Consider the following 25,898-nt stretch of genomic DNA (forward strand, 5'->3'; position numbering starts at 1 on the left):
AGCCAGACATGCTGTCAGTCTGATGTCTTTTGTGAGGATCCTTTGCAAGAGGCAGTTGGAGAACCTTTCTCTTTGACACCCGGCTTTGTGTGGGCCAGATGACATATTTCGAATGTTTATTTCTTTGACGGCCAACCTTAAAAGCCTGGTGGTCCCGTTGGGCACGGTCCGTGGCTGGGGTACTTAAGTGCAGCTGGATGGGCTTGCTGGGTGTTTTGAAGGTATTTTGGGAAACTCACCCTCTTGTGGGGCTGGGACCATCAGCTCCAGAGCAACAAAGGACAATTTGGAGGGGAGTGGAAGAAGCACTCCACAGCCTCTCTGGTCACAGCATCCCAGGTCCCCTTCTACCTAACAACGTGTCCTTAGTGACTCCGCCTTCGCCCTCAGGATCCCACCCGGGCTGTCTCACTGCTCCTTAGTCTGGCTGGGCGTCCGGAGCCCTGCCACCTTCCCCCACTCCCTACTCCCGGTCGCCTTCAAACCCTTGGAGCTGCGCTGCGCACGGCAGCCGTGCTCGCCCCGCGCCCCCCGGCGGCCTCCCCAGCACCCCGGGCCCCTCTCCTTGGTCCACTGTCTCCCTGCCCTTCGGTCCATAGCTTCCCCCTTCAGCCCCGGACGCAGGAGCTGTCAAGCCCAAGGCAGCTGAACCAGCCCCGGAGCTCCCGCGTCTCCTCTTCTTCCTTTGTGTGCGCCGAGCGGAGTTGGGGCGGAGGGAAAAGGGGGAGGTCGCTCTGTCTGTCTGTCTCCCGCCGCCTTTGCCCGGGCTGCTCGAAGTGCCGCTGGGAAGGCGGGAGCCCCGAGTGCGGGGAGCAGGCGGGGCGGAGCGGGGCCGCCCGGGTGCCCAGGTCACAGCCTTGCGCGGAGGAGTGCGAACCAGAGCTGGGGGGGCTGGAGCTACGATCGGTCCTCTCTGGCCGCCCCTCAGCCTCCCTCAGCTCCCACCTCCTACCCCAGACACCCGGAGAAAAGCGTGCAAAGGCACGGAGAGGGACAGAAACCACAAATAAATAGCGGCGGCAGCAGCGCGTCATCTGGTGGAGCAGGAAGTGCAGGCAGAGTCCAGAGGCTGGTGCTTTCTGTGCGTACCCAGGACTTTGCCATGGGCTGGGGACCGCGGCGGCTGCAGACGGCCGGGCGAGGGCAGCGGCGGCTGCGTGCGTACCGGGGCTGAGCGAGCAGCGACGCGGGGTGCACGGAGATGGCAGCGTCCAGCAACTCCAGCCTGTCCGGCTCATCTGTGTCCTCGGGTGAGCTGCCGCTTGTCGCGTGTGGCTGCCGGGCTGGGGGTCTCGCCCTCTGCCCTCGCCCCGCATCCTGGGATGGGTAGCGTCTACCTGTGGCCGTCCTGCCCCCTCTCTAGCAGTGAGGCCAGGCATCCGGTGTGACACTTGTTTGGTTTGCCAGCACCCTTGGTGCCCACTGCACCCCTGTGCCTGACATCTGACAGCGTAGGAGCGGGGAGAGCGGTGGCACCCTTAGTGTGCGGACGCCAGTGTTCTGGGGACTTGGGGAGCAGCAAAAGAGAAGCGAAAGGAGCCGGGCAGGCTCGCACTTGCAGGCACAGCTGGAACCGGAGCTGGCGGACTAGGGAAGGTTAGGGTGACGCCGGGCTCTGGACCCGCTTGCAGTGCGGTGCCCACTAAGCCGGATGCCCGAATTCAAGGCAGAGGGGAGCAAAACCCTCTCTCCTCGCAGACTTGATTTTCTTTGTTTGTTTCAGAAATTAGCTCCGTGGAGACACATGCTTGGGGCATGGGTTTGAGATAGAAGTATGGAAGGGATTGTGTCTTTCTGGTCCTGATTGAAGTGAGCTAGGAACAGGAGGTCTGAGCCCAGCCTCTGACAATTTACCTGGGTGTGTGGTGGTGTGTGTGTGTGTGTGTGTGTGTGTGTGTGTGTGTGAGAGAGAGAGAGAGAGAGAGAGAGAGAGAGAGAGAGAGAGAGAGATTGATTTTCCTGTGTGGCCTCTTGGAATACGCTCTGTAATTTTACTTTCCAGGCATACATTTTTTTTTTTTCAAGTGCGGCTGAGAAAAGGGAGGACTTCTTTCAGCTTTTCTATGGTTGATCAGCAGGTCTAATTGAAGAGGAAAAAAATTGCTAATGAATCTGAAGGAGTAGGAATCAATAGAAGGAGACCAACTGGTTTCTGAGCATGACAGGTTTCTAATCAGAATGATGCATTAGGTAGAATTTTTCTACCTCTCAGGTCACTGAAAACTTGAATGACAAACCCTAAAGGGTCGCTGATAAGACATTTAGTGTAGTGTACAGTATTCAGGGTTCAAGAAGTTCTTGAAGTCCTCATGGAAATGCTCAGCATATTAATACTGTATTCCTAGTGTGTGTGCTTATTATTACCCAAAAATTAAACTCAAAGGAAGAAACGTTGGAGGCACTGGACAGCAAGCCAGACATGAAGGAACCATATCTATAGACGTGTGACTAGTTCATAAACGCAAGGTGAATTTGACTAAGGTGTAGCTGGGATGTGGCAAAAGTGATCACTTGAAAGCCATCTGTTATCTTTCTTTGGCAGGTTTAGTTCCAGGGAAATGGCACTTCCTTTCTTGATCACGGTCAGCTGATCAACAGCACAGTGTTGTTAGGTGTATGTTATAGTTCCAGTTTCTCGTAGTAGCAGCCAATGGGACAGAACAGTCATATCTTATTAAGAGTAGCAACAAGTTGGCCGCCTGTGGTTTTAATTCTGAGAACTCAGCAAATGCTACAGCTTATTTTTAGTACCCCAAACCACTGCTGCTGCTTCTCAATTCATTTTGGTTGACTAACATTGAATTTAAAATAGTGATGTTGGCTCATGATTAGCATATGGTTTTCCCTCTCAGAAAACTTCCCACTAGAAAAATCAACTCGTGGGGGGAGAGAAGTGGCTTAGGGAAAGAAGCATGGAAAAAGGGCAAGACGGAAGTAGTTTCACATGATTTACTGATGATGTAAGTGACAGATGCTGTGGCATCTGAATTTTCAAGTCTTCATGTAGCTTAAGCAACCTTCTTGAAAAACCTAACTCAGCCTTAGGAAGACTACATGGGTTTGAAGCAGCAGCGGAGCATAAGCTTTAGATAGTGGTAATTGCGTTGCAGATAGGCTAAAGCTATTTATGATGGTTCTTTTTCCTGCTTAGTTACCACTATTTTAAATCCTAATGGAAACTGGGAAATTATGTGAAAGCTGAAGTTCAAAAAGTGGGCATGGATATATTATTTGGGGTGAATCAACCTGGGCCATGAGCTGATGTTGTCTGATTCACCAGTTAATCAGGCACTTTGTCTTGAAAAATAAGGAGAACTGTCGTTCTCTTTTTAAGCACACTCTCCATGGCGTGGTTCATGAATAATTCAGGTGATATAAGCAATTCACACCTGTGAGAGGTGTTGGGGAGGAAAGAATAGAGCCTGTTTGTGGTGGCAGCTGGGTACTCCCAGCCAAAGGTCAGAATCTCAGAAATTAGGGCACTCCATCAATCATTAAATCACCATTTTGGAGGGGCTGCTGTGGGCCAGGCAGTAAGCCATATAAGCCTCTGCTTCAACGAGGTTAAGTGAGGAAGATAATTTTGGGGTTCCTTCTAGCTCTGAGGTCCTGGGATTGTTGTCCTTGAGTTCTGGTTCCATCACTGATGAGTTAGGAAACTTGAGCTGAGTAAACTTCTCTGCCTCAATTTCCTCATCTGTAAATGAGGCGAATGCTATTAATAGGAACTGCTTCATAGGAATGTTAGGGGATTAAAATAGATAACCTGTGGAGAGCATTTAGCACACAGAGTGTGGCACTTAAGAAGTGCTTGGTGTGAATGAATTTTGCTTCTTGGAGGAATGAAGAAAATGGCAGTCAATGGCTCAGACTTTTAGGTGCAGAAATAAGTCAAACACACATAAAATCTGCCTTTTACTTTGCATGTTAAATTTGACCTGGAGGTTGGGGTTCCATTAAACAAGCATTTATTAAGTGTCTTTTAGGTTTCAGGCAAGGTCCCAAGTGTTTGGAACAGAACAGTGACTCAAGATGCTTTCCCTCACCATCCAGCAGCAGAGATGGACAAGCAAATATCAATCTGTATTCCAGAAGATAAAATGCCATATGTGGAGGAGAGTGCAAGGAAGAGAGGACAACCTTAGTTTAGAGTGGGCAGTGGAAGTGACCTGTGAGTTGGGCCTTGAAGGATGAGTAAGAGTTTTCCAGAAAGCAGAGAGGGAAAGGCATTTCAGGAAGGGCCAAGAATGTAGGCAGAGGCCTGGAGATGAAGTTCATGACCTAGTTTTCAACTTCCTTTCTTAGGGCTATTGATCCTTTTTCTCGGTGGTTCCTCTTCTCTGCACTGTTATGCTTCTAGGCCAGGGGTGTCCAAACTGCGGCCCGCGATCCATGTTTTATTGGCCTGCAGCAAATTCCAAAAATATATTTAGTTTACTTAAGTAAACCAGGTGAGGCAATACGTACTTCACCTCGAGTGTGTGGCCCCGGCTGTTTTTATATTTTACCGCATATGGCCCTTGGTGAAAAACATTGAAAAAAGTTTGGACACCCCTGTTCTAGGCCCATAAGCAGCGTCGTGCACAGAGCTGCCGACTCACTTACTGCTTCTGCTGGTGCAGGCGGCTTTCTTTCTGTGCAGGTAGCAGTGGCTTTGCTGGCACAGCTCTAGATGCCTTAGGACATATTTGGGCAATTGAGCACTGAAAACTGAGTCGATTTTATAGTGTCCATGGAGCGGTGAACTCGTGTAACCTGGGTTAAACCTCTCTTAGAGGGATAGCTTTGGGACATTTAGGTTTGGTTGTATTTGCACAAGGAGTAAAGAGCTACTAATTTACTCAGTATTAAGCCCAAAGTTACCTGAGAATATGTTCGTACCTACTGTTGTTCAGCCGTATCACCCACGTGTGTCATTTATCCTATATTACCAACTGAGGCATAACAAATGAAACAACCAGGTTAACATTCATTTTTAAATACATTTTCTGAGAACTCTTCAGGAATTTTCTTCTCAAATATTCAATTATGTGTAAGAGAAATTGCTTTGCCTTTGTTTTAATGATAACTGCTGGTAATTAAGTTTCACAATCATCTCGATTGGCAGGAAGGTTTGATTACCTTTATTATTTTAAATAGAAAAAAAAATCCCTATCTTAAGCATTTAATCTAGCCTGTGGTACTTGATTATATTCTGAAATAAACAATGGTTGATTTGCAAAACAGTTACCTTAATAATCATGGATTATATTGGCTTTTATAATTGAAATAACTTTTTGCTCGTAGTAATGTGATTGCCACATAGAAAATTTCACAGAGAAAAGAAAAAAAATCAACTCAGGTAATAAACAAAGAAACTGTGAGATGTTTTTCAGTAACTGAACTAAGTAAAAAATTAAATATTAAAAGGACCCCTGGTTACGAAGTTGTTAAGATTTTGAGAAGATAAACACACTGTAATTATAGAAATGAGATCAACACAGACTTTTAAAATTAAAATGCAAATGGAAAAAGGTGAAAATCAGTATTAGCTAAAAAATCAGTATTAGCTACAGAGTCATCAAACCTTAATTGGGAAAAGAACATTCCTGAATGAACTGAGGGAATTCTTTCGTCAGATTCTATGCAAGGGTAGTGTGGGGTGGGTAAATATAGTCATCTCTTGATATCTGAGGAGGATTGGTTCCAGGACCCCCCACCCACCAGGGGTGGGTTCCAAAGTCCAAGGATGCTCTAGTAAGCGCTCTGCAGCCATGGCTGTGGGGACGGAGGGCAACTGTAATGCTATCTTATACTGTCACATGCATGGTGATCCTAGAAGTGATAAATAAGAATTTTCATTACTCATTATTGGAGGACCACAACCGGTGACATATACAAATCTTTCATCTTCCTCGATGCGGGAGGTAAAACTGAACGATAACAATGCTGCCAAGACTTACATATGTGTAATTAGAAACTCCATGAGTCTAACACTACAAAGCAGGGTGTCTTTGTTGAAACAGACATTCGCGATGAGAAGTCTTCTTTTGGACATTTGGATACTTCAGAAATACTCAATTATGAGAAAAAGCAATTTCTTTACCTTTGTTTTAGTGATAATTGTTGATAATTTAATTTCATAATCACCTAGAGTGGCTGGATAATTTGATTACCCTTGTTATCTTAAATTACAAAAAAAGAAAGAAAATTGGAATTTCAAAAAGATAGCAAATAAAAAAACCCACAAAGCTGTACAGTGTCAGGTGGTTGCTGGACTTACCATGGTGGTCACTTCTTTAGGTCTATAAATGTTGGATAACTGCTGTACACCTGAAACTAATATAATGTATGTTATCTATGTTTTTAATAAAGATCTGTTTAAAAATCACAAAGCTCAAATGAACCCCCTGAGAGAACCGTTCCCTCAGATGTAGAGTGTTGTTCCCTGCTGTTTTCTGGTGACCTTTCCACATCTCATTTCAACTTACGAGTAGATTTTCATTGTCCATTTGTGGTAACACAGACGAACCCAGGGATACAGCATCTGAGCGGAAAGGAAGCTCTCTTAAGCATGACTGCATGTTTTCAGTGTTTAACAAGGGCCCACTGAGTTGTGTGCTTTTGCTAAAATGCCAGCTTACCCCCCTCCCACTAACCCTACGAAGTGTTTTGAATGGTGCTGCCATTTGTTCAACGCAAACACCAGGTATTTTCTGAGGCCAGTCTGTGTAGGGCTTAACTGGACAGTGTGTTCTCTGAGCTGCCACCTGGGGGTTGGCCCCAGTGTCAGACCTGCTGAGGGCCGTCTGCTGCTCTGCAGGGTCTCCTGTCTTTGCACAATGGTGAAAATAACCGGACATTGGGTTTGGAAAACCTATACATTGGTATGTTTTGGAAAATAGTTTTTTGCCAGAAGATCGAGATACCTGCCAAGATACTTAGAGACAGAGAGAAATGGACCTAGTGACGGGCATATGATTAATAGTACCCATCTATCACCTGCCAATCATTTATGATAAATGTATTTGCATCTCATGGCTCCTAAAATAGGTCATTTAATTTTCAAAATGAATGGCTTTCTTTCTTTCTTTCCTCCCTTCCTTCCTCTCTCCTCCTTTTCCTTCCTTCCTCCTTCCCTCTCTCCCCCCTCCACCTTTTCCTTTTGATTTTCTCACCTCTTAGTGTGTGTTGGTCAGATTTCTATTTAGAGATGGTTTTCGTGAATCCTACATTTGGTCTTCTTTACTGTCACTAGTTTCCAAATCCTCCAAGCACCTTCCTGCTTGCTTCTCCTTCCATTTTCTGAGTGGGAAAGGAAACTAGTATTGTGTTTTTCATGTGGATTATGGTCAGAGGGTTAAGATGGACTTCTGTATAGCTGGTGCAGGCTGGTTGGTGTGACAAAACACACTTAACGTGTCTCGAAGTTACTAGCAAAGGCAGAGGTTTGTTTAAAGTCTCCATGGCTAGAGGAAAACCCAGTTAGGAATGTGCTGGCCAAGGGACTCATGTGGCTGTCCACTGGGGTCTGAGGCTGAAGACCTGGCATGTGTGCATTGCCAAGTATTGATAAAACTTTTTCAGCTGTGCACCCAGGGAGAGCCATCCACCAGCTGCTTGTGCAAATAGTCTGCTTTCCCCTTATTTATTATTAATCAAACATCTTTGTGAGGGCTTGTTTTTTAATATAGTCCTTACAGCATGGTCTGACTTCAGCATGGCCTTGCTTCAACAATGTGGCCTGTCAAAGTAACCCAACCCCAGCCCAGTCACAATATAACCTCAGCAGTACAAAGTGTTATTATTATTTTTTTTAACTTTTAGTTATTTTAAGTGTGTTCTTCCAGGACCCATCAGCTCCAAGTCAAGTAGCTGTTCCAATCTAGTTGTGGAGGGCACAGCTCACACTGGCCCATGTGGGGATCGAACCGGCAACCCTGGTGTTACAAGCATCGTGCTCTAACCAACTGAGCTAACCAGCTGCCCCTAAAGTGTTATTTTAAATCACTCAAGTCTGAGTTCCCATAGACATTCTCTAATATTCATAGTCTTATTTAAAATGTTGTAATCACCTCAGGTCAGAGGTTCCAGAGATTAGATTCCTGGAGTTGAGGTATCACCTATACATTGTGCAGGCTGCCAGTCACCACTTGCCTTGGTGGGCCTGCTGGGGAGAAAACATGTTTTCACGAAGACAGGCTAGATACCAGCTGCCTGGAAGAATCAACTAGATTGTGAGAAAGTCTGTTTCCTTGAGCTGGTGAGAGATCCCACATTCTGGGTCTTCATTAGAGGTCATAGGAAGAGTCCTAAACTTGGAGTCAGGAGACCTGGACACTTAAACCTTTAGCCAGAGCATTTGAACCTTTAACCAAGACTCTTTCACCCTCAGAGCCCTTAAGCCCATAACCGGGACCTTTGACCCCTTAACCAAGGCTCCTAAACCCTTAACATAGGTACTTAAACCAGATACTTAGCCAAGCCCTGCGACTAGCTAGCTATGTGGCCTTCAGTAAAATTAGCCTCCCTGAGTCTTAAATACCTCACTGCAAACTGCGGTGTGACAGACTGTGTCCTGGAGTTGATATGAGTATTAAAAGAAGTGATAGAAGCATAGCCTGCAGCAGACCTGGCCATCGCATCTGCTCATTAGATATCCGTTTCCTCCCATCCTTCTCTCCTTCCCATAATGTCTGAGCCTCGGTTCTCTTGGCTATAAACCAGAAATAGCGATGTCTGGTGAATTTATGCCACAGGGTTGTCATTCCTGAAGCACTATTTGGGAAAATGTTTATAAACTATAAAAGCCAACTAGCAGTACTGGATGGCTGTTCCTGTGTCATTCTGTTTACATTATCTCATGTAATTCTCAGAACATTTCTCTGAGGTACACATTATACCCCATTCTGCAAACAAAGAACTAGGTTCAGAGAGCGCACAGGGCTTGGATTTGAACAAAGTCTTCCTGATTTCAAAGACCATTCTTTTCCCTCTCGAAACATAAGGGGTTTGTTACTTTCTATCTCTGTTTAAAAAGTTTCTGACGTCAAACTTGAAGTCTGAAATTGTTAACAGAGGAAACACGGTGATGTAGTTTTACTAGGTTACCCTCAGTCGTTACTCAGACCCTCCTCACTCAGCGGGACTAACACTTATTCTCACCACATTATGAACGGGGAAGTCTTACCCAGTCATTACTTTGCAGAGAGAACTCCTAGACTTGCAGGTATCTGGACTTAAGAACAGTCTTGCTGCTGGGTGAAGACTATATAGCTGTTCAATGTACTTTTCTTGCCACTTTGCTAAAGGCTTAAGATTTTTCTAAATGAAAGAAAAAAAAATGAGGAAAAAAGAATGGTAGTCCATTGCATTCAGTGGACTACCTGCACTGGGGTTTCACCAGCATTCCATTTTGGGTGAGCACATCAAGTCTTGTGATCACCTGAGGAAACTCCCAGATTCTGAGTCCTCGGGTGGCAGGCTATGTATTCGTTAGCTCATATCTCAAGTGACAAAGGTAGAGGAACCGAAATTACAGGAGTTCACGGAGACCACATGCAACAATTGCTACCTGAGAATTATTTTTCTCCCAAGCTGGATTGAGTTTACATTTCATTGTAGGTTTAGAACCTTGGAGGTTGTTGAGCAGATTCCAACATCCTGGAAGTCAGAGAATCACAGTCCGAGGAACTCCAGGAACTGCCCGTGCTGTTCAGCTAGTTGATGATGGAGCTGGAACTGGGACTGGCATCTAGCAGCCATGCACTCAGGACACTAATTCTCCATTCCCCTTCCAGTCTCATCCTAAAGAGTAGCATTGTCCTTAGAGGATTTTTTGCAGATGTTTTTCCTGTCTGGCTTCATAGAGGCTGTTCTATTTAATTATTTAATATTTTCGGGGAAAATAAAGGCATAAAGTGCTTTGTATTTTCAATGGGCCTTAGATCTCTAGGCTGTTGTGCCAATAGAGACACAAAGGTTTAAGTGACCTAGGGTCTGCCCTAACTGTATTAAGCTGTGTCGTCCAGAATGGTAACCACTAGCCACGTGTAGCTATTTAATTTTAAATCAAAGAAGAAAATGTCAGTTTGTCAGTTCACTAGGCACGTTTCAAGTGCTCAACAGCACATGTGGCTCGTAGCTACCACATTAGACCGCACAGAAATAGGACATTTCTAGCCTTCTGTGGAAGATTCTGTTGGACAGCACCAGTCATTCTAAGGGACTTTCCTAATGTAAAATTAGAAGCTAAGGATGGAAACTTGGATAGAATGTCCTCCCATCCTGTGTTTACTCCTTTGCCCTGCTTAGGTTATATTTCACTAATTTTGAAAATTGGCTTCTTTTATGAAAATAATTTTTTCCTCACTGAGGGAAACTGGAATGACAGCTGAAGGATGATCCTGGGGAGAGTTAAGATGTTTATCAACTCTTTTAGTCCTGAAGTTGGATTCCAGCTTTATAAAAAATGGTCTGCAGCCTCCCTAATGGCAACCCTGTTTCTTTTTGGAACAAATCCCCCAGGGAGTTGTAATTTCACCCTCCGGAGAAGAAAAAATGCCCATGTCCAAAACAAGTTTGGATCATATCATTGTATCTCTTCCAAAACGTCATAAAGAAAATAGGAAAATTGTGAATGTGAGGACTGAGGTTGCTGGCGGCCTATCCAAGCTGTGTTATGTAAAAGAGATTTTATACCAACTTGGCCAACGGCAAACCGTTGGCCTAGAAGTACTTTGCTTCTGCAAAAGGCCTATGTATGGGGCAAAGCAAATGCACTGGTTTTGAGAAAATAAAGTTAGCTTTTGGAATTCTCAGCACATTTAATTGGGGAAAAACACATGCAAATAAGATGCAAGAACATGACAGTTTCTAAGGAAAGGAAGCTGCCCTCCTTCTTGAACTTCTGTTACCATGATCAAGTGCAACCAAAATTGGGAAGATGGAAGGTATCTTGAAAATGTCAAGCACTGTCAGGAAAGATGTGGATAGATGCGGAGGCCATTGGACTCAGAAACCGTAATAGCCAGAGCACTGTAGCATGTACGGTTTGCTCATTACTGTCAGAATTCAGATCATAAATTTAGGACAGTATGAATCACAGAGTCATTTGGGTGATAACCTTATGCGATTCTTTTCTAATCAGAGGGTCAGTCCCTGGATTTTATTGTGCCCCATCATTGCCCTTTGTACCCTCAGTGCTGGCTGAGTACTGGCTTCTTCAAGGAAACAAAACCTAGCACTTCCTTATGATTTCACAGAATCCCCCATGAATAATGTAAAGACATATACTTTTTCCTAAACCGTTTTGCTTTCAAGGAATAACTCCGAGAGATCAGTGTTGGGGCTGCAGGTAAACGGGAAGCGAGAAGTATGGTTTTGTGGGTAAATCTTCTGTAGCACCTACTGGAGTGTGAGGGCTGCAGCACCAACCTATAAGGGTCTGATGATCCAGACCGAGGCCTGCTCTGTCTAGTATGGCAGCCCTGTGGGCTCTGTAGCCCTTGGCACGTGGCGAGTCTGAATTGAGATGTGCTGCCAGGTAAAAGATACACCAGAGTTGGAAGATTAGTACAAAACCAAAGGACAGTTAACAAATGTTATGTTGACTATATGTTGAAATGATGACATTTTGCGTATGTTAAGGTAAAGAAAATATACTTTAAAAGTTCATTTCACCTCTTTATTTAAAAATAGTTAAAGTAGCTCCTAGAAATGTTGACAATTACATATGTGACTCATGTTACGTTGGTATTAGGCAGCACTGATCTGGCTGACTCCAGGGAGAATGTTCTCGTTTTTATCACCGACTCCACCATACAGACCTGCGGATTCACTGGCCAGTGGTGCCCATAGTTGTAGCCCCTTCCACTTTCTAGCCTGAAACTTACCCTCCCCCTACCAAGGGTAGTTCAGTCATCATTCCCAGGTCCCTGGTTTGTTCTAGTCTCGGACATGGAGAGATATCCCTGGGTCTGTACAGTGCTTTTGAAATGAAATGCTATAGAGAAGGACAGGTTGAAGCTTTCATCAGATTCTTGTTTATGCAGGTTTTCTACTTTGGTTTCTTTTTTTTTTTTTTTTTTTTTTTGCTTCACTATAATTCTAGACTTTCCATAGATTTATGTACAGCCCTCCTTCCAAAGAAAGCCTGCAATGCTGTAATGCTGTGAATTGGTAAAGGGAAGGTAAGAGAACAGGGGACATGCTTTTCTGTCAACCAGTGGAGAAAATTCTTGTCTGATAGTCTTTGCACTGAGGCTTCTTGCCGTGAATATGTATGTGTATATACACACATGTCCATGTAGATGTCTGTACGCGAGTATATATGGTCGTATGTCTGCTTGTATGTGTGTGTGTGTATATGTATACACAGAAAGCAGAAGTGGATTAGGTTTCAAACAAGTTATTTTCAACCAAATATGTAATATGTAAATAAATACCAAGGGAAATGAAAAGTCAAGCTTAGCATTACTTCTAGCGATGAAAGAATTCCTTTGGGCTGATGCTAATGATGTGTAGATATTAATACACATAATTTGGCTGCCTAATATTGATTTAAGGTGCTCATTAAAATTCACTTTATTATAGAAAAATTAGCCTTTTTTTTTTTTTTTTTTTAGAGTGTTTGTCCCCACAGACAGTGAGACTGTTAAACCATGTTTACTGGGCAAATAATACTATTTTGCTGATTTTCATATGCAGAGAGAGCCTTATCAGGTCTCCTTCAGGAAGTGCCCTGTGAGTTGTTAGTTTCCGGTTGGGGACATGGTTAGTTGAAGCCAGCTGTCCTGTCTTATCTCCTGCATGATCAATGTCCAGAGTTGAACGTACTCTCAGTGACTAGGGTACTGTTTTCTCATATGTGACATTAAATATGCCCGACGGTTGAACTTTGACCACAGGAGAGCCCTGTGCTTGCTTTAAGCAGCCAAACTAACCCACAAACTAACTCCCCACCTGCAAATGTGCCTTCTTCCTCTGAGGACAAAGCACTTGACGGGGGCTTTGTAAACTCTTGAGACAGTATCAGAGTAAGATTAGGAACATAACCACAGCAAATCCTAGGCATTTCAACGTGGAAGACAGCATTTGGAGTTAAATAGTGCAACTTGTCATAAGAACATAATATTAATAATTGCTGTGGTATTTATTTGATTCTCTATTCTAACTCCAGTAATGGCACTGAGGGGTATTTTGTAAAAATGCACAGCAGCCTCTCAGGGAGGAGGTGCCCTGCAGACATATTATTTTTCATGAATCGCTGAGTGTAAATCTGTCATTGAGGAATTCATGACAACCTGTTTCTCAGTTCCTAGCTTGTGTTGCGGCTTGTGTTCTTTCTCATGGTGGTAAGTTCCATCAATTTTCTACCGCTAGAGTAGACTGGTATTTCTTTGTATCACTTTAAATGTAATTCTCTGAAACTTCTAACATTCGTTCTGGGGTTTTGTAAATAAATATGGGTTCATTGGGACCCTGGACTTCAAGGGTGGCGTTGTGTGACAAGTGCTGGAAAGTTGGGGACCTGGCCCAAACACCAATACCAACTGGCTGTGTTAACGTGGGCCTCTCTGAATTTCCATTTTTTTCATCCGTACAATGAGCTGATAATACTTGTTGTAAGAATCAAATGGGATAATGTCTGTGAAAGAAACTGGAAACTTGAAAATTTGTGAACAAAACATAAAAATCTCTGGTCTTATGAAGGTCTCATGCTAATGCAGATGCTCCATAGGTTCCTTTCCTGAGGGATCAGTAATCACTCAGAGCTCATGATCTTCTAAGATAACTGGAAAAATCTCCCCTAAATATGCGACCTTGCTCTCCTTCTACAGCATTTCAGAACCTTGAAGTGTAATCCCACCAGTTTAGAATTTCTCTGCTCCTTGTAAGGCTCTACTGTGGATCCCATATTCCCACAAATATTTTAAATGAGCCTGGACAAATCTCTCTCATTCAAAGGGACACTGCTCTTTCTACTTTTCAACTCAGAGGAGTGGCTCTTTTTAAAATTATGTTTGACGTAATATTCAATACATGCAAATGAATATCTGTAACAGACATGCAAGTTACAAAGCACAGCACCATAACTCTCCTCACAAAAGCCACCACGCAACCTAGGAATATTACCTACCTTTGCATCATCCTGGGTACCCTTCTCCTTTCTCCCTCCCTCCCCCATCTTCTCTCATTACTTCCTCCCAAAGCAACCACTGCTTTGACTTTTCTGCTTATTATTCCCTTGGTGTTTGTTCTTTCTTTAAATAATTTTATGATATATCACTAAAATACATGCCCCACAGGAGCAAATATTTTTGTCTGTTTTGTTCACTGCCAATCCTCAGTGCCTAGAATCGTGTCTGGCAGGTACTAGGCCTTCATAGTTATTGGGTGAATGAATATGTGCTCTGTCCTAGGAATTCTGTAGCCCCGCCTTTATCTCTTGTATGTAAATCAGTTTTATAAGGACCCCATCACTTGTTCACATTAGCCACATGCCTCTAGTGAGTTTTAGAAAATTCGTTTTTTAAAACCTTATAATATGGATTACTTGCACTTCACTGCAGTAGGAGACTCCTGACAAAATCACTTGGACTTTTCTGAATCAGGATTTCTTAAATTTGATTGGTAGTTCACAGCACTTTTCAGGAGTGAATAGTGCACACTCGAGGAACATAAGCGGTAAAATTATAGTTCAATAGGGAGAGCTACAGAGAAACGTTTTAGAAGTGATATAGTACACATGCTATGGGAGGGATGAGTCTTGAAAACATTATGCTGAGCGCCAGATGTCAATTACAAAAGACCACATATTGTGTGATTCCACTGTGTTACATCTCATCTATGACACGAGATGTCCAGAAGAGGCAAATCATAGAGACAGAAAGTAGATGAGTTGTTTCCTAGGGCTGGGAGGGCTGGAGGGAAACCAGAGTGAATGCTCATGGATGTGGGTTTCTTTTGGGGTCATGAATTGTTCTAAAGTTGATTGTGGTAATGGTTACACCTACGAGTAGCTGTGAATATACTGTGAAAAGTCATTGAATTGTACACTTTTAAACAGGTGCATTGTAGGGTTTGTGGATTATAGCTCAATAAAGCTGTGATTTTAAGAGGAAAAGAAAAAAAAGTGGTACAGTAGGAATGAGAACGGGAAGAGGCCATACAGTGAGCAGACAGGAAAAACCCCCATAGATCATGTCCTTCCTGGACAGGATGCTTATCGTCAGATAGGAAACATTCACTCCATCGTCACTGATATCTTGATCGACACATGGGGGTGCCCCTCCTCTTCCCATTTTTAGGTCCACATCTGTCTTTTTCTGCAGCCAGCCCCGACCTCCTCAGGTGGTTGCACAGAGCTGTGTTTCTGTGGCAGGCTCACAGGGTTGGCTCCTCCTTCCCCAGGACCCCGTAAAGGCCACCGCGTTCTCCCTTCGGCTGAGGAGTGAAGGAGAGCAGCAGGTCTCCTCTGCCGATGCTGGACAAAGCAATCAATGCATTTCTCATGACTAGTTCATCAGATTTTTATGCAGCTTTTCAAGCCCTGGGCACAACTCTTACGCCCTCTCGGTGGAACGTCAGTCATCCAGAAACCAGATTTCGCGCTGTGTGTCTGGTGTGGCTGAGTATTATTAGCACAGTGATGCTTTTGTTGCTACCTCCGAATGCCCCGCTAGATGAATGCATGTGCAGCCGTTTCCAAGGGTGTCATCTGCTGCCTCTTTTGTTGTTTCTAATCAAAGAGCCAACATCCTTTGATCACGTCAGATCACAGTATTTTACTGTAAATACTTTGTTAGAAGGACTAAAATATTACCCAGGTACAGCTGTCTTGGATGTTCTCATAGTGTTTATGTGTACCCTGAAAAGTCAAGAAAAATGCATTGGATCAGATCTAACATGTGAAAATTAAAAATGAAATTTTCTAGAACCACAGATAGTGGTAATGAATCCAATCAATAAGCATTTAAAAAAATACCTGCCGGTTTTGAGTGCCAGGCTGTTGTAGAAGTCATCCTCTCCCCCCAGGTTTGGAGTCTCTTAGAGCAAGATATACTTCCTGTAGGTCAGAGGCAGACCTGACTCTGGTGGGGAACTTATGGGGACAAAGACTGGTGTCTTTGGGGAACAGAGTCCCGAGGTGGGCACTTTCATGGGCAGGCTTCAATCTTCAGTAGCCTGTGTGAGTTTATAGGATGGCTGGCTCCCCTTCAAGCTGTTCATGGCCTGTCTTCCTTCTTTCCCCCATGGGACAATAACGTATGACGGCAAAGCAGCAAGTACTGAAACGTCTTCCTTAGTTCCTCCCATAAGGTCCCATTCAGAGTATTTTCCTGGTACCCAGAGGAGTGGGTGTGGGCTACAGTGGATTTGTTGTTCGGTTTCCTCCCTCAGGGGAAATCTGGCTGCTCTGGGTCACCTAGGACAACACACACAGGCAAGGTATTGTGCCTTGTCCTGGCCTCTGCAGCTGCCCTGACATCTGACTCCAGGTGTGGATTTTATACCTTGGTCCTTCTACTTTCTACTGTCACAGGCCGTACTTCCCCTCACCAAAGATGCACTGCCCGTAGCACCTGCTATTCATGCAGCTTTCCTCATGCCAACACCAACATGCATAACACATTCACACCTTCTTACTTCCTGACCAGAACATTCCAGGGTGCAATTATTATATGGGTTTAGGATGCTGCTACAAATAAAGAAAACCCTGAGAAGTAGTGGGAGCTAGGGACATCATACCCTGTTGCATCTGACTCTGTCTGCTTCTCTGCCATTCGCTCTGCCTTCTTGGTGGAAGGGCTTTGTTCTCAGCCTTGCTCTTCTTTTGGTGTCACAGTGACAACAGCAATCCCTGGCATCACCTTTCCAAAGAGCAAAGGTGTACTCTCTTTCTCCTGGCTGGGAGGAAAGTGAGAAAACCCTTTCTCAGAGGTGCCCTTCCCCCTAGGAGATTTCCCCTGGCCTCATTGGCCACAGTTTTGTCACATGCTCAGATGTGAGCCAATCACTGGCAAGGAGACTAGTATTCCTGTGATGCCCTTAGTCTAGTTATGACTCCTTCCTACAATGTGGATGGGGTCAGCCTCTCTGAAGGAGTCAGGACACCTGAACAGAGCAGGGTTCTGTGAAGGAGGAAGGAGAAACCAAGAATGTCTGCCACAGTTATGTCATGAATGTCCTCAGCCCTTGGAACCTCTGAGGCCACCACAGAAATACTGTGAGTTCTAAGAAACCTGGCCTTCCCCAGCCGAAGGACTTATTAATCTAGTTGACAGCCAAACCATTAGTGCCTCAGTTCACTCTGTAATAATATTCACAAAATGAATGACAAAAATGTTTCTGCTTCTCTTCCAAATTAAGGTGACTGACAGCTTTTACTGATGCTTTGTTTTCACTTGTTAGCACCTTATAGTTTGAGGCACTTTCTTTTGTGGTTATGGAAAAATGTAGAGAGAACCATTCATTCCAAAATGGATAGAGTCTTTAACGCTAATGAAAAGTAGGACGGTGAGGGTTGAAGGTTTTGATTGTTGACTGACGTTAACATCCGTGGACCGGGTGTCAGAATTGTTTTGTTAGAAATTTGGGTAACACCAGTATATGAGTCAACCACTCCTGGTTGCTATGGCAAGGGGTGTTTAAAGCGTTCATTTATGAGAAATAGTGATCATTAGCAGCTCTTTGTTTTTAAAACAGAGAGCCCTGCAGATTTTCAAGGCTTGAGTGGAATGGATGCTCGGCATCTAATTGGAAAAAAATCTCAGGTTATTTCTAAAGAAAAGAGAACAGGCAGATGCTTTATGGAGAGCAGGCTCCTGTTTTTCACTTTTGTGGCAGGATTTTTTTACTTAAAGATCATTAAAAAAGAGTCATATGACCCAAGTCTGTGTTAGTTCCATCTCAGAATGAACTTTTTGTATGGCCCGGGGCAAAGTACATTATCATTTTGGAGCTTTCTGATGCTTACCTGTAGAATGATTAGGTCAGACCAGATCATCTCTGAGGGACTTGAAAATTTTCTGATTTTCTGACTCTGCCTATTTTCTCTGGCCAATTCGTGGTGACTCGGTGGTGTCCCCTTGGGAGCAACCCACCCTCCCCACACACATACTTCACACAGCAATGACCATTGGCGCCATTTGTTCCAGGCGCCTGGTTTGGAAGACAGGAAGAACTGTTGGGTGGCTGTGCTGCGCTCACTTTTCAGTCGTCTCTCTAAGGAAGCCCAGAGATGTTCCAAAGTGTGCTCCAGGGTACTATTATACAAGCTTTTTGGATTGTGACTCACTAAGAAATGTACTTTATATCACCACCCTGTGTGCGTGCATGCGTGCACGTGCACACACACACACACATGCACACACACAGCATCCGATGTACATTTATTGAGTATTTACCATGTTCTGAGTGTTAGAGATATTATTGCACTGCGCAAAACAGACAAAATTCTCATCCTCATGGAGTTTCTGAATACAGAGAGATAATAAACAAAAAGTGTGTAACATATATATATATATATATGTTATATATTATATATATATAATATATGCATCATTATTATATATAATTATATATAATTTATATAATGTATTAGAAAGGGATAAGTTCTATGGAGAACAATAAAGGAGGAAGGGAGATAGGAAATACTGTGGTGAGGGGTCTGGATGACATTTGATGGTGAGGGAACCACATAGAGATATCTGGAGGAAGAGCATTCCAGCCAGAGAGAACAGCAATTACAAATGCCCAGATGTAGGAGTGTGTCTGGCGTGTTCCAGTGATATAAATAAGGTCAATGGAACTGGCATGAGGGAGATAAATAGGGCTGAAGAGAAAGGGGGTGGGCAGATCATGGTGGGGCTTGTAGGCTATTATAAGGACTTTGGCTTTTACACTAGTGAGAAAGGTTGTTCCTAGAGGGTTCAAAAAGAATGACGTGAAGTATAACGAACAATCTATCAACCAACTTCAATAATGATCAACTCATGGCCCAGTGTCATCTAAGCTTCACCCTCCTCCTTTGGATTATCTTGAAGAAAAATCCCAGGCCTGGAATCATTTCATCTATAAATATTTTGATTGATAGTTTAAAAGATAGACTCTTTTTTTAAAAAAGAAATGCCACTTACTACATATCATTACCATGACCTCACACGTACCACACACAAGCAATAATTCCCCCATTTTAGTCTGACCAGCAGTGTCTCTGTTCGTTAGAAACAGAGAAATACAAGTGACTTTAATGAAATGAAACTGTGGTCATGCTTTCTTGCTGCTTCTGAAGAGAGTATTTCTGGAGGCTGCTAGAGCCCCCATTGAAGAAATTCTTTCTTACTGTCAAAAATGAGTCATCTCAATTTCGTTTGTACTTTCACTTCTACTTAAATATGGCCTCCTTTTCTGTGGCTCTTGACTCATCAATGGTGAGCGCCTCCAGAGAAGGTCCAGGGTCTCATTTTCTTTATGCCGCCCAGTGATTTAACACGGCTTCTGGCACACAGCAGCCCTCACACTTTTTTTTTTTTTAATGTTTTACTTCCTTTCCTAAATGCATAATTGGAGTAACCTCTCCTTGGCCCTGTGGTCCATCACTCACTCCTTGGCCCATATGTCGCAACCCCAGTAAAACCTGCCTCTTCTAGGAAGCCTCATCCCTACGAGGAAGGGAAGCTTCCTGGATCAGTGTTGACTCTTAGACAGGAGGCTTCAAGTTTATCTCTCTTCTTACAGAGCAGTTTTGGTCCCTGGTATTGAGGTTATTGTACTCAGTCAGCAGGGTGTGGTGTTGTCTTCCTGTGGTATCTGCTCTTATCTCCACCAGTTCATTGACCAGACACTAATTTGATGTGGGCTGCATTACTGAAAACACTGCCATTTCTGAATACGTTTAATAGTCATAATTTCAAATGGAGGTAAGTAAATGGTTTTATGTTTGAGTACAGTAGTACCTTGGTTTTCGAACGTCTCCTTTGATGCACATTTTGGTTTACGAATGCCGTAAACCTGGAAGTAAATGCTTCGGTTCTCGAACACGCCTTGGAAGTCAAACATGTCACATGGCTCCCGCCATGTGCAAGACCCTGAGGCCTAGCTGTTGGCTGTTTTCAAACGTTTCAGAACTCAAACGGTCTTCCGGAACTGATTACGTTCAAAAACCAAAGTACCACTGTGTATGGTGTATAGTAATCCAGTATTGAGTATTCCTTATTTACTGGATTTCCCCAATATTTTATTTGAAAAATTGATAAGGGAGGTGCCAATCCTCTGAACCTTCCTCTGCTCATCCTTGTCTTATCTTTCCTTTCCCCCTTCTCTTTTTCATAAACATTAAGTGCATACTTGGCACCAGCACCCATGCGTGGTTCTGGGGCTATAAAAAGATAGGAAGCAACCTCCTGTAACTTTTGTTCAGAGTCTGTCCTTAGTTGATTGTCATTCCACCAAGGCAGCGACCTTCAGCTCACCAGCTGCTAGCAGACGGCCTGCACATCATAGCTTCTTAAAAACAATTTTTGGATGAATGATTGTGTGAAAGGAGACATGAACCTCGCCACAAAGGAGTTTACAGTCCAAAGTTTGATAGTGAATGGGGACTTTGTGAAACTCTGTAGAACTTGTAGAGTCATTATTAGTTATAAATATCTGTAGTTTAGAACTCGTCCCTTAAATTGCTACCCTTGGAGGCCTTCCAGATGTCCCGATCAAGGGATCTTGGAGGTTTAGCCTGGAGGCAGGCCTGTAGTTGTACCTCCTGACAACCAGGAAAGCATTTTTCAAACCAGCACATGAGTCTGTTTTCCAGTTTTTTCTTTTATCTGAGTTACAATTTTATGTTTCTGCTGTACCAGGAGACATTTACTATTGTGTTTCCCTGAAAATAAGACCTAGCCAGACGATCAGCTCTAATGTGTCTTTTGGAGCAAAAATTAATGTAAGTCCCAGTGTTATTTTACTATAATATAAGATAGGGTCTAATATAATATAATATAATATAGAGTAGAGTAGAGTAGAGTAGAATAGAATAGAATACTGGGTCTTATATTAATTTTTGATCCAAAACGCATATTAGAGCTGATTGTCCAGCTAGGTTGTATTTTCAGGGAAACATGGTAGTTGTTAAACAGGAATTAAAAATACTTGTTACTCTGTCATTCCAGGGCAAGGATTTGCTCAGGTAGCAAATAATGTCTTCAAATGTGTGTGTCTGTGTGTATGTGTGTGTGTGTGAATGTCTGCATATATGAGTGTGTCTGTGAGTTGCTGTGTGCGTATATGTATGTCTGTGTGTCACTGTATAGCTGTGTTTCTGTGGGGCATATGTGTATGTTTTTGTGTCATAAGGCAGATTCAGTTCCCAGGAGAAAGAACACTTTCAGAGCACCCTAACCTATGGGACAGGTTTTTAGCTCTTAATATTATCTTTTCTTTTAGTTTTAAATTATTTACTCATCTTCCTTAAGTGATTGATTCTGAATATGAAAGAGTTCTTTTAGAGAATGGAAATGGTATCATTTAATATATTAATGGCTATATATAATTAATCTTATTATGTAAACCAATTATTTTTAATCCCCAGGTAGAGTTTGTAACTAAGCCTAAGTAATTCTCCAGGTGTAATGACTGACAAGCCAGAGAGTCAAAATGTCAGAAAAGCAGTTATTTTGGGGGAGGTTAGAACATCGTTTTTTGAAATAGACGTTTTCATTGCTGCAAGAGTCCTTACAGATTTCCCTCAAAATTAAAAAAGCAAGAGGAAGAGGAAATCACAATTAATAGTCTGAAAATTCCAATTAATCTCTCAAATAGTGATTAATTTCCAGAGACACGCAGACTGCAGTATATCTGAAAGAAAGGCAGACAATTAGGATTGGGGACATTGGTAGAGGACACTCGGGTAGGTGGAAATCCCACCAGGATTGAAGACTGCACTAGGATTGAGATAATTGACAAGGCTGGAAGCCTGCCAAAAACTCTGGCTAGCGTTGGCTCTTCTTAATGGCACAAATTGCCCGTTTTGAAACCCACTGACCATGTTTCCTAAAACTGTCTTTTGTGTCTCTATGGGAATGCTTAAGGAAGATCTGTTGTCAAATTAGAGTGCTTTCTTTGTCACCTTTTAGTTCATCCTGTGGCTGAGATTTGGGGCCCTGCCTTGCCTTGTGATCAGGGCACACTTGGGGCTTTCCTCTCCCTAACAATCAATGTCTTAGTGAGTTCGTTCAAGTCTGTTTAAGATAGTGGATGCTTTAAATTTCTGAGATCACCAGTGTAGCCTGAAAATCACAAGGACCAACTGATGCAGCAAGTTTTTCCTCTATAAAAAAAATAATACCATTGCATTTTTTTCTGGTGCAAATCATTATTGAGGACAGGATAAATTGAAACAAGAGGAAATCAGCATGTTCTCATGGAGCTGGCTATACTTATGAAAATTATACTTATTTTAACGTGCAAATGCTAAATTTGAATTAGAGTGGATTCAGATTTAAGCCGTTTGGAACTTATTTGTATGAACCTGAAGTTTTAATTACATGGTAATAAAGATGATATTAACCTTTTACTGTAGCATGGCTTTTGATGTGCCTGCCTTTCCTTCCCAGCCTACTAACAATACTTGTTAGGGGGGAAAAGCCTTCAGAGAACCAGGAATAAACATCATAGTTCCTTGAACTTCTAAACATACAGAGCACTTCACAGAAATAATGTTTAGTGAACTCACCATTTGTGGTCAGCTGGAACACTTAACTATCAGAGGGATTTGACCAGCTATACTGACCTAGAAAACTAAATAAGCAGTTGGGAAAATCTGGTTTGTGAGTATCATTATTTTTATATTATTTCAGGCTGTGTCTTGCAAAGAGCAAACCACAGTAGTTATCTGACCTATTACTCTCCCATTGCCTTTTCTTCAACACAGTAATTATGTAAGATCAGCATGTTTTCCCTAACTGTGTGTGCGGGACGTTCCTTAGTATCAGTAGCCCTCCTTCTGGAAGCTTCTCAAATGCTCTGTATCCGTCTCTTAGACTGAATGGAAAAGAAACCTTAAGTCTGGACCAGTGGTAACTTTTATGGACTAGGTGGGGCATTGGGAAAATAAAAACATTTGGCACTTTTATTAGCTGAAAATTGTCTTGCAAAGGGTGATGTATCAGATAGTTTTAATTAAAATAGAAAATTAATCTTCAAGATGAAAAGAGTTCTAACAATGCTTTTCATTTGAACGTAAACATTTAGGGGGGCTGTAGGTTAAAGGATATCTTTAAGTCCTTAAGGTCCTTTGGGTGTGTAGTTTTTAATTCTGGTATTTCCTTTAGTTGCTTGGAGAAAGTAAGAATGATTTCCTTTAGATTGTATGCATACTTCTGATGATCCCTGAATAAAAGATACATTTCTGATAATTTGCTATCTCAGCTTTATCCCTTGGCAGCAGGCTGGAATGCAGTAACTTAACCTGAATGTGAATTAATGCATGTGTGCAAGAAGGTGTGTGTCTTTTCCCGGAGTCGAAGGCACTGGCAGTAAAGCAGTTTAATCAGGATATCCTGGATGGTGTAGGATGCTGATTAGCTAGCATTGCAATTAGAAGACATTTAACTTTTGTTTAAAACGTGGAAGTGACTGGTGGAGTTCAGATATTAATAAAATAGGCTTAGTCTGTAGTTTCAACCCTCTTGATCTTACATTAAAAAGAAAAGACAATTCAAGGGAAACAATAAATTGAAACTAATTACAAAGTTATAAAGGGCCTCGGGTGGTTTTAGTCTTAGTTGGGATAGTGGGGGTCCCTCCCACTCACCCCTGACCTTCACCTCTGCCAGGGTCGCAGTGTCTTCTGTTCTCAACTCTGGAGTTGGCTCCTTTTCCTTCTTAAGGTTGTGCTGTAAGCAATCAGTGCTAGAGAGCGGGAGTCATGCTTCATGAAGGTAGGCATGAAGAGTGGTGGAAATCGCACAATAACTGTTAAAAGGTTATGTCCTATTAAGATACAATTTTTCAAGTTAGTTTTTGATGCAGACAGGATGTTTAGATTGCTTTTGATGAGATCAGGTTCTGTCAGAGACTGAGTCAGTGGTTCTTAATCCTAATCGTCAGGGATGGTTTTTGAGAAACAGTGTCTTGGGCCACATTCCAGACCTAAAGAATTAGAATCTCCTAGATGTAAGCCCGCATGACACTCATGTGCAGTCAAGGTAATGAAATACTCAGTGCTTCTCCAACGTCCCAAATGATGAGTCACCTAGAGCCTTGAACAATCAAAGGATGGTCTCTGATGCCTGCACCACCTGGAAGCTTGTTAAAATTCCAGAATTTCAGCCCACCCCATACTTACTGAATCAGAATCTGAGTTTTAATAAGATCCCTAAATGATTTTTATGTACTTTAAAGTTTAATAAGCATTTATTAAAAGCCCTTAAGTAAATGAACGAGGATCGAAAACAGGTGATTCAGACCATGGTTAAGTGAGGGAAAAAATATATCCATACAATGGAATTTTGCTACATGAAATGAAGTTTGGGAAGAGTTTATGATGACTTGGGAAATGCTTATACTAGAGCACTTAAGTAGAAAATAGAAAGTTATAGAGTTGTATCTATAGTGTGACATTACCTATACTTAACACGTTGCGTACGGCGGGGTTTAAATCCCTCGTGAAGATTCTCGTGATCCGTACACAACGTGTTAAATATTAAAGAATGAATTTCCACTTTTGTAGTCCTGGGCACGATGGTGTAACTGGTATTGAACTTTGCCTCCTCTTATGAGGATCTATAAAAGTTGGGTAATACATAAGCAACTCTTTGATGCTTTGGCTAACAACCAAGACAGACATACAATAATTGAGCGAGAGGTGGAGGAGTTCTCTGGGAGACCCCACGTGCCCACATGGCTTTCTCCCTGAGAGCATTTTTCAAACCAAGGTGCAGGAAAATAGAACCCAAACAGAAAACTTCAGTCCCTGTAGGAAGAGGAAACAGAGATTGAGGGCATCACAGATTAAAGGGTCAGCAAGGAAAGAGTTGTAGAGAAGAAGCCCTAACTATTTGCATAAAAATCCCTTTAGGATCTTTGGACAACCCTTAAATTGTGCATGAGCAGGGTGAGAGGCAGGAAGGCTTAGCAGAGGGAAGGCTGGAGATTTCAGAAGCCATGCGATACCGGGGGAATAAAGGAGTTGTGGGCCAGACGTGGATGAACACTTTGAGCACATATGTGAGGCTTTAGAAAGCTGGGGTGGGGTCCCATAGAGGAAGCATATCACCCATGTGGATCAAGAGGGTCCACAGGTAATTTAACAATTAAACAAAACTCAACCCTCTGTGGAGAAAAATGTCACAAAGTAGATTTTACATAATATCTACAGTACACATCATGGAATTAAAATTATTTCATCCATGAAGAAGCAGAAAATGTGACCAGTAATCAAGAGATAAAGCATAAAAACAGACCGAGAGATGATCCAGATATTGGAGTTACTAGAAATGGGCCTCAAAATAATTATCGATACGTTAAAGAAAATAGAAGACCTGTCCCAATTTAGAAGCCCTTCTTAATCATTAACTTAATCCCCCCAGAAATATCCCAATTATGAAAAACTATGAAGTGATTCCTGATTAAGTGACACTATATGTGAACACAGTAAATATAATAGAAAAAGACAGACTTTTAGATCATGATCAGATACGACTAAGTTTTAACTAATGCACATACATAACTAAGTAACATAAGTAAATTATGGTGAGAAGACACCTCACAATGCAAATATATTTTCTGTTTGTTGAAGGCACCACCTGGGTTTATTTCTAAAACCCTGCATTGTTTAAGGAAGGTTCACAGGAGAGGAAGTCGGAAGCCATTTTTTTTTGGTCATTGGTAACCTTGTGATCCTAGTCACTTAATGTCTT

General features: G+C 42.6%; 1 protein-coding gene across 2 annotated transcripts in view; it reads left to right on the forward strand.

The window, feature by feature from the left end:
• Nucleotides 1–424: 424 nt before the first annotated feature.
• Nucleotides 425–25,898, forward strand: part of CHN2 (chimerin 2) — a 267,473-nt gene continuing 241,999 nt past the window's right edge. Inside the window, exon 1 of one of the 2 annotated variants that reach the window (XM_019726170.2) lies at nucleotides 425–1,250. In XM_019726170.2, the coding sequence (XP_019581729.2) occupies nucleotides 1,202–1,250 (49 nt within the window). In that variant the 5' untranslated portion in view covers nucleotides 425–1,201. The remainder of the gene's footprint in view (nucleotides 1,251–25,898) is intronic. The other variant, XM_019726171.2, reaches the window with a different exon arrangement.

This window comes from Rhinolophus sinicus, linkage group LG09, assembly GCF_036562045.2.
Source record: "Rhinolophus sinicus isolate RSC01 linkage group LG09, ASM3656204v1, whole genome shotgun sequence".
In the NCBI taxonomy this organism is placed as follows: domain Eukaryota; kingdom Metazoa; phylum Chordata; class Mammalia; order Chiroptera; family Rhinolophidae; genus Rhinolophus; species Rhinolophus sinicus.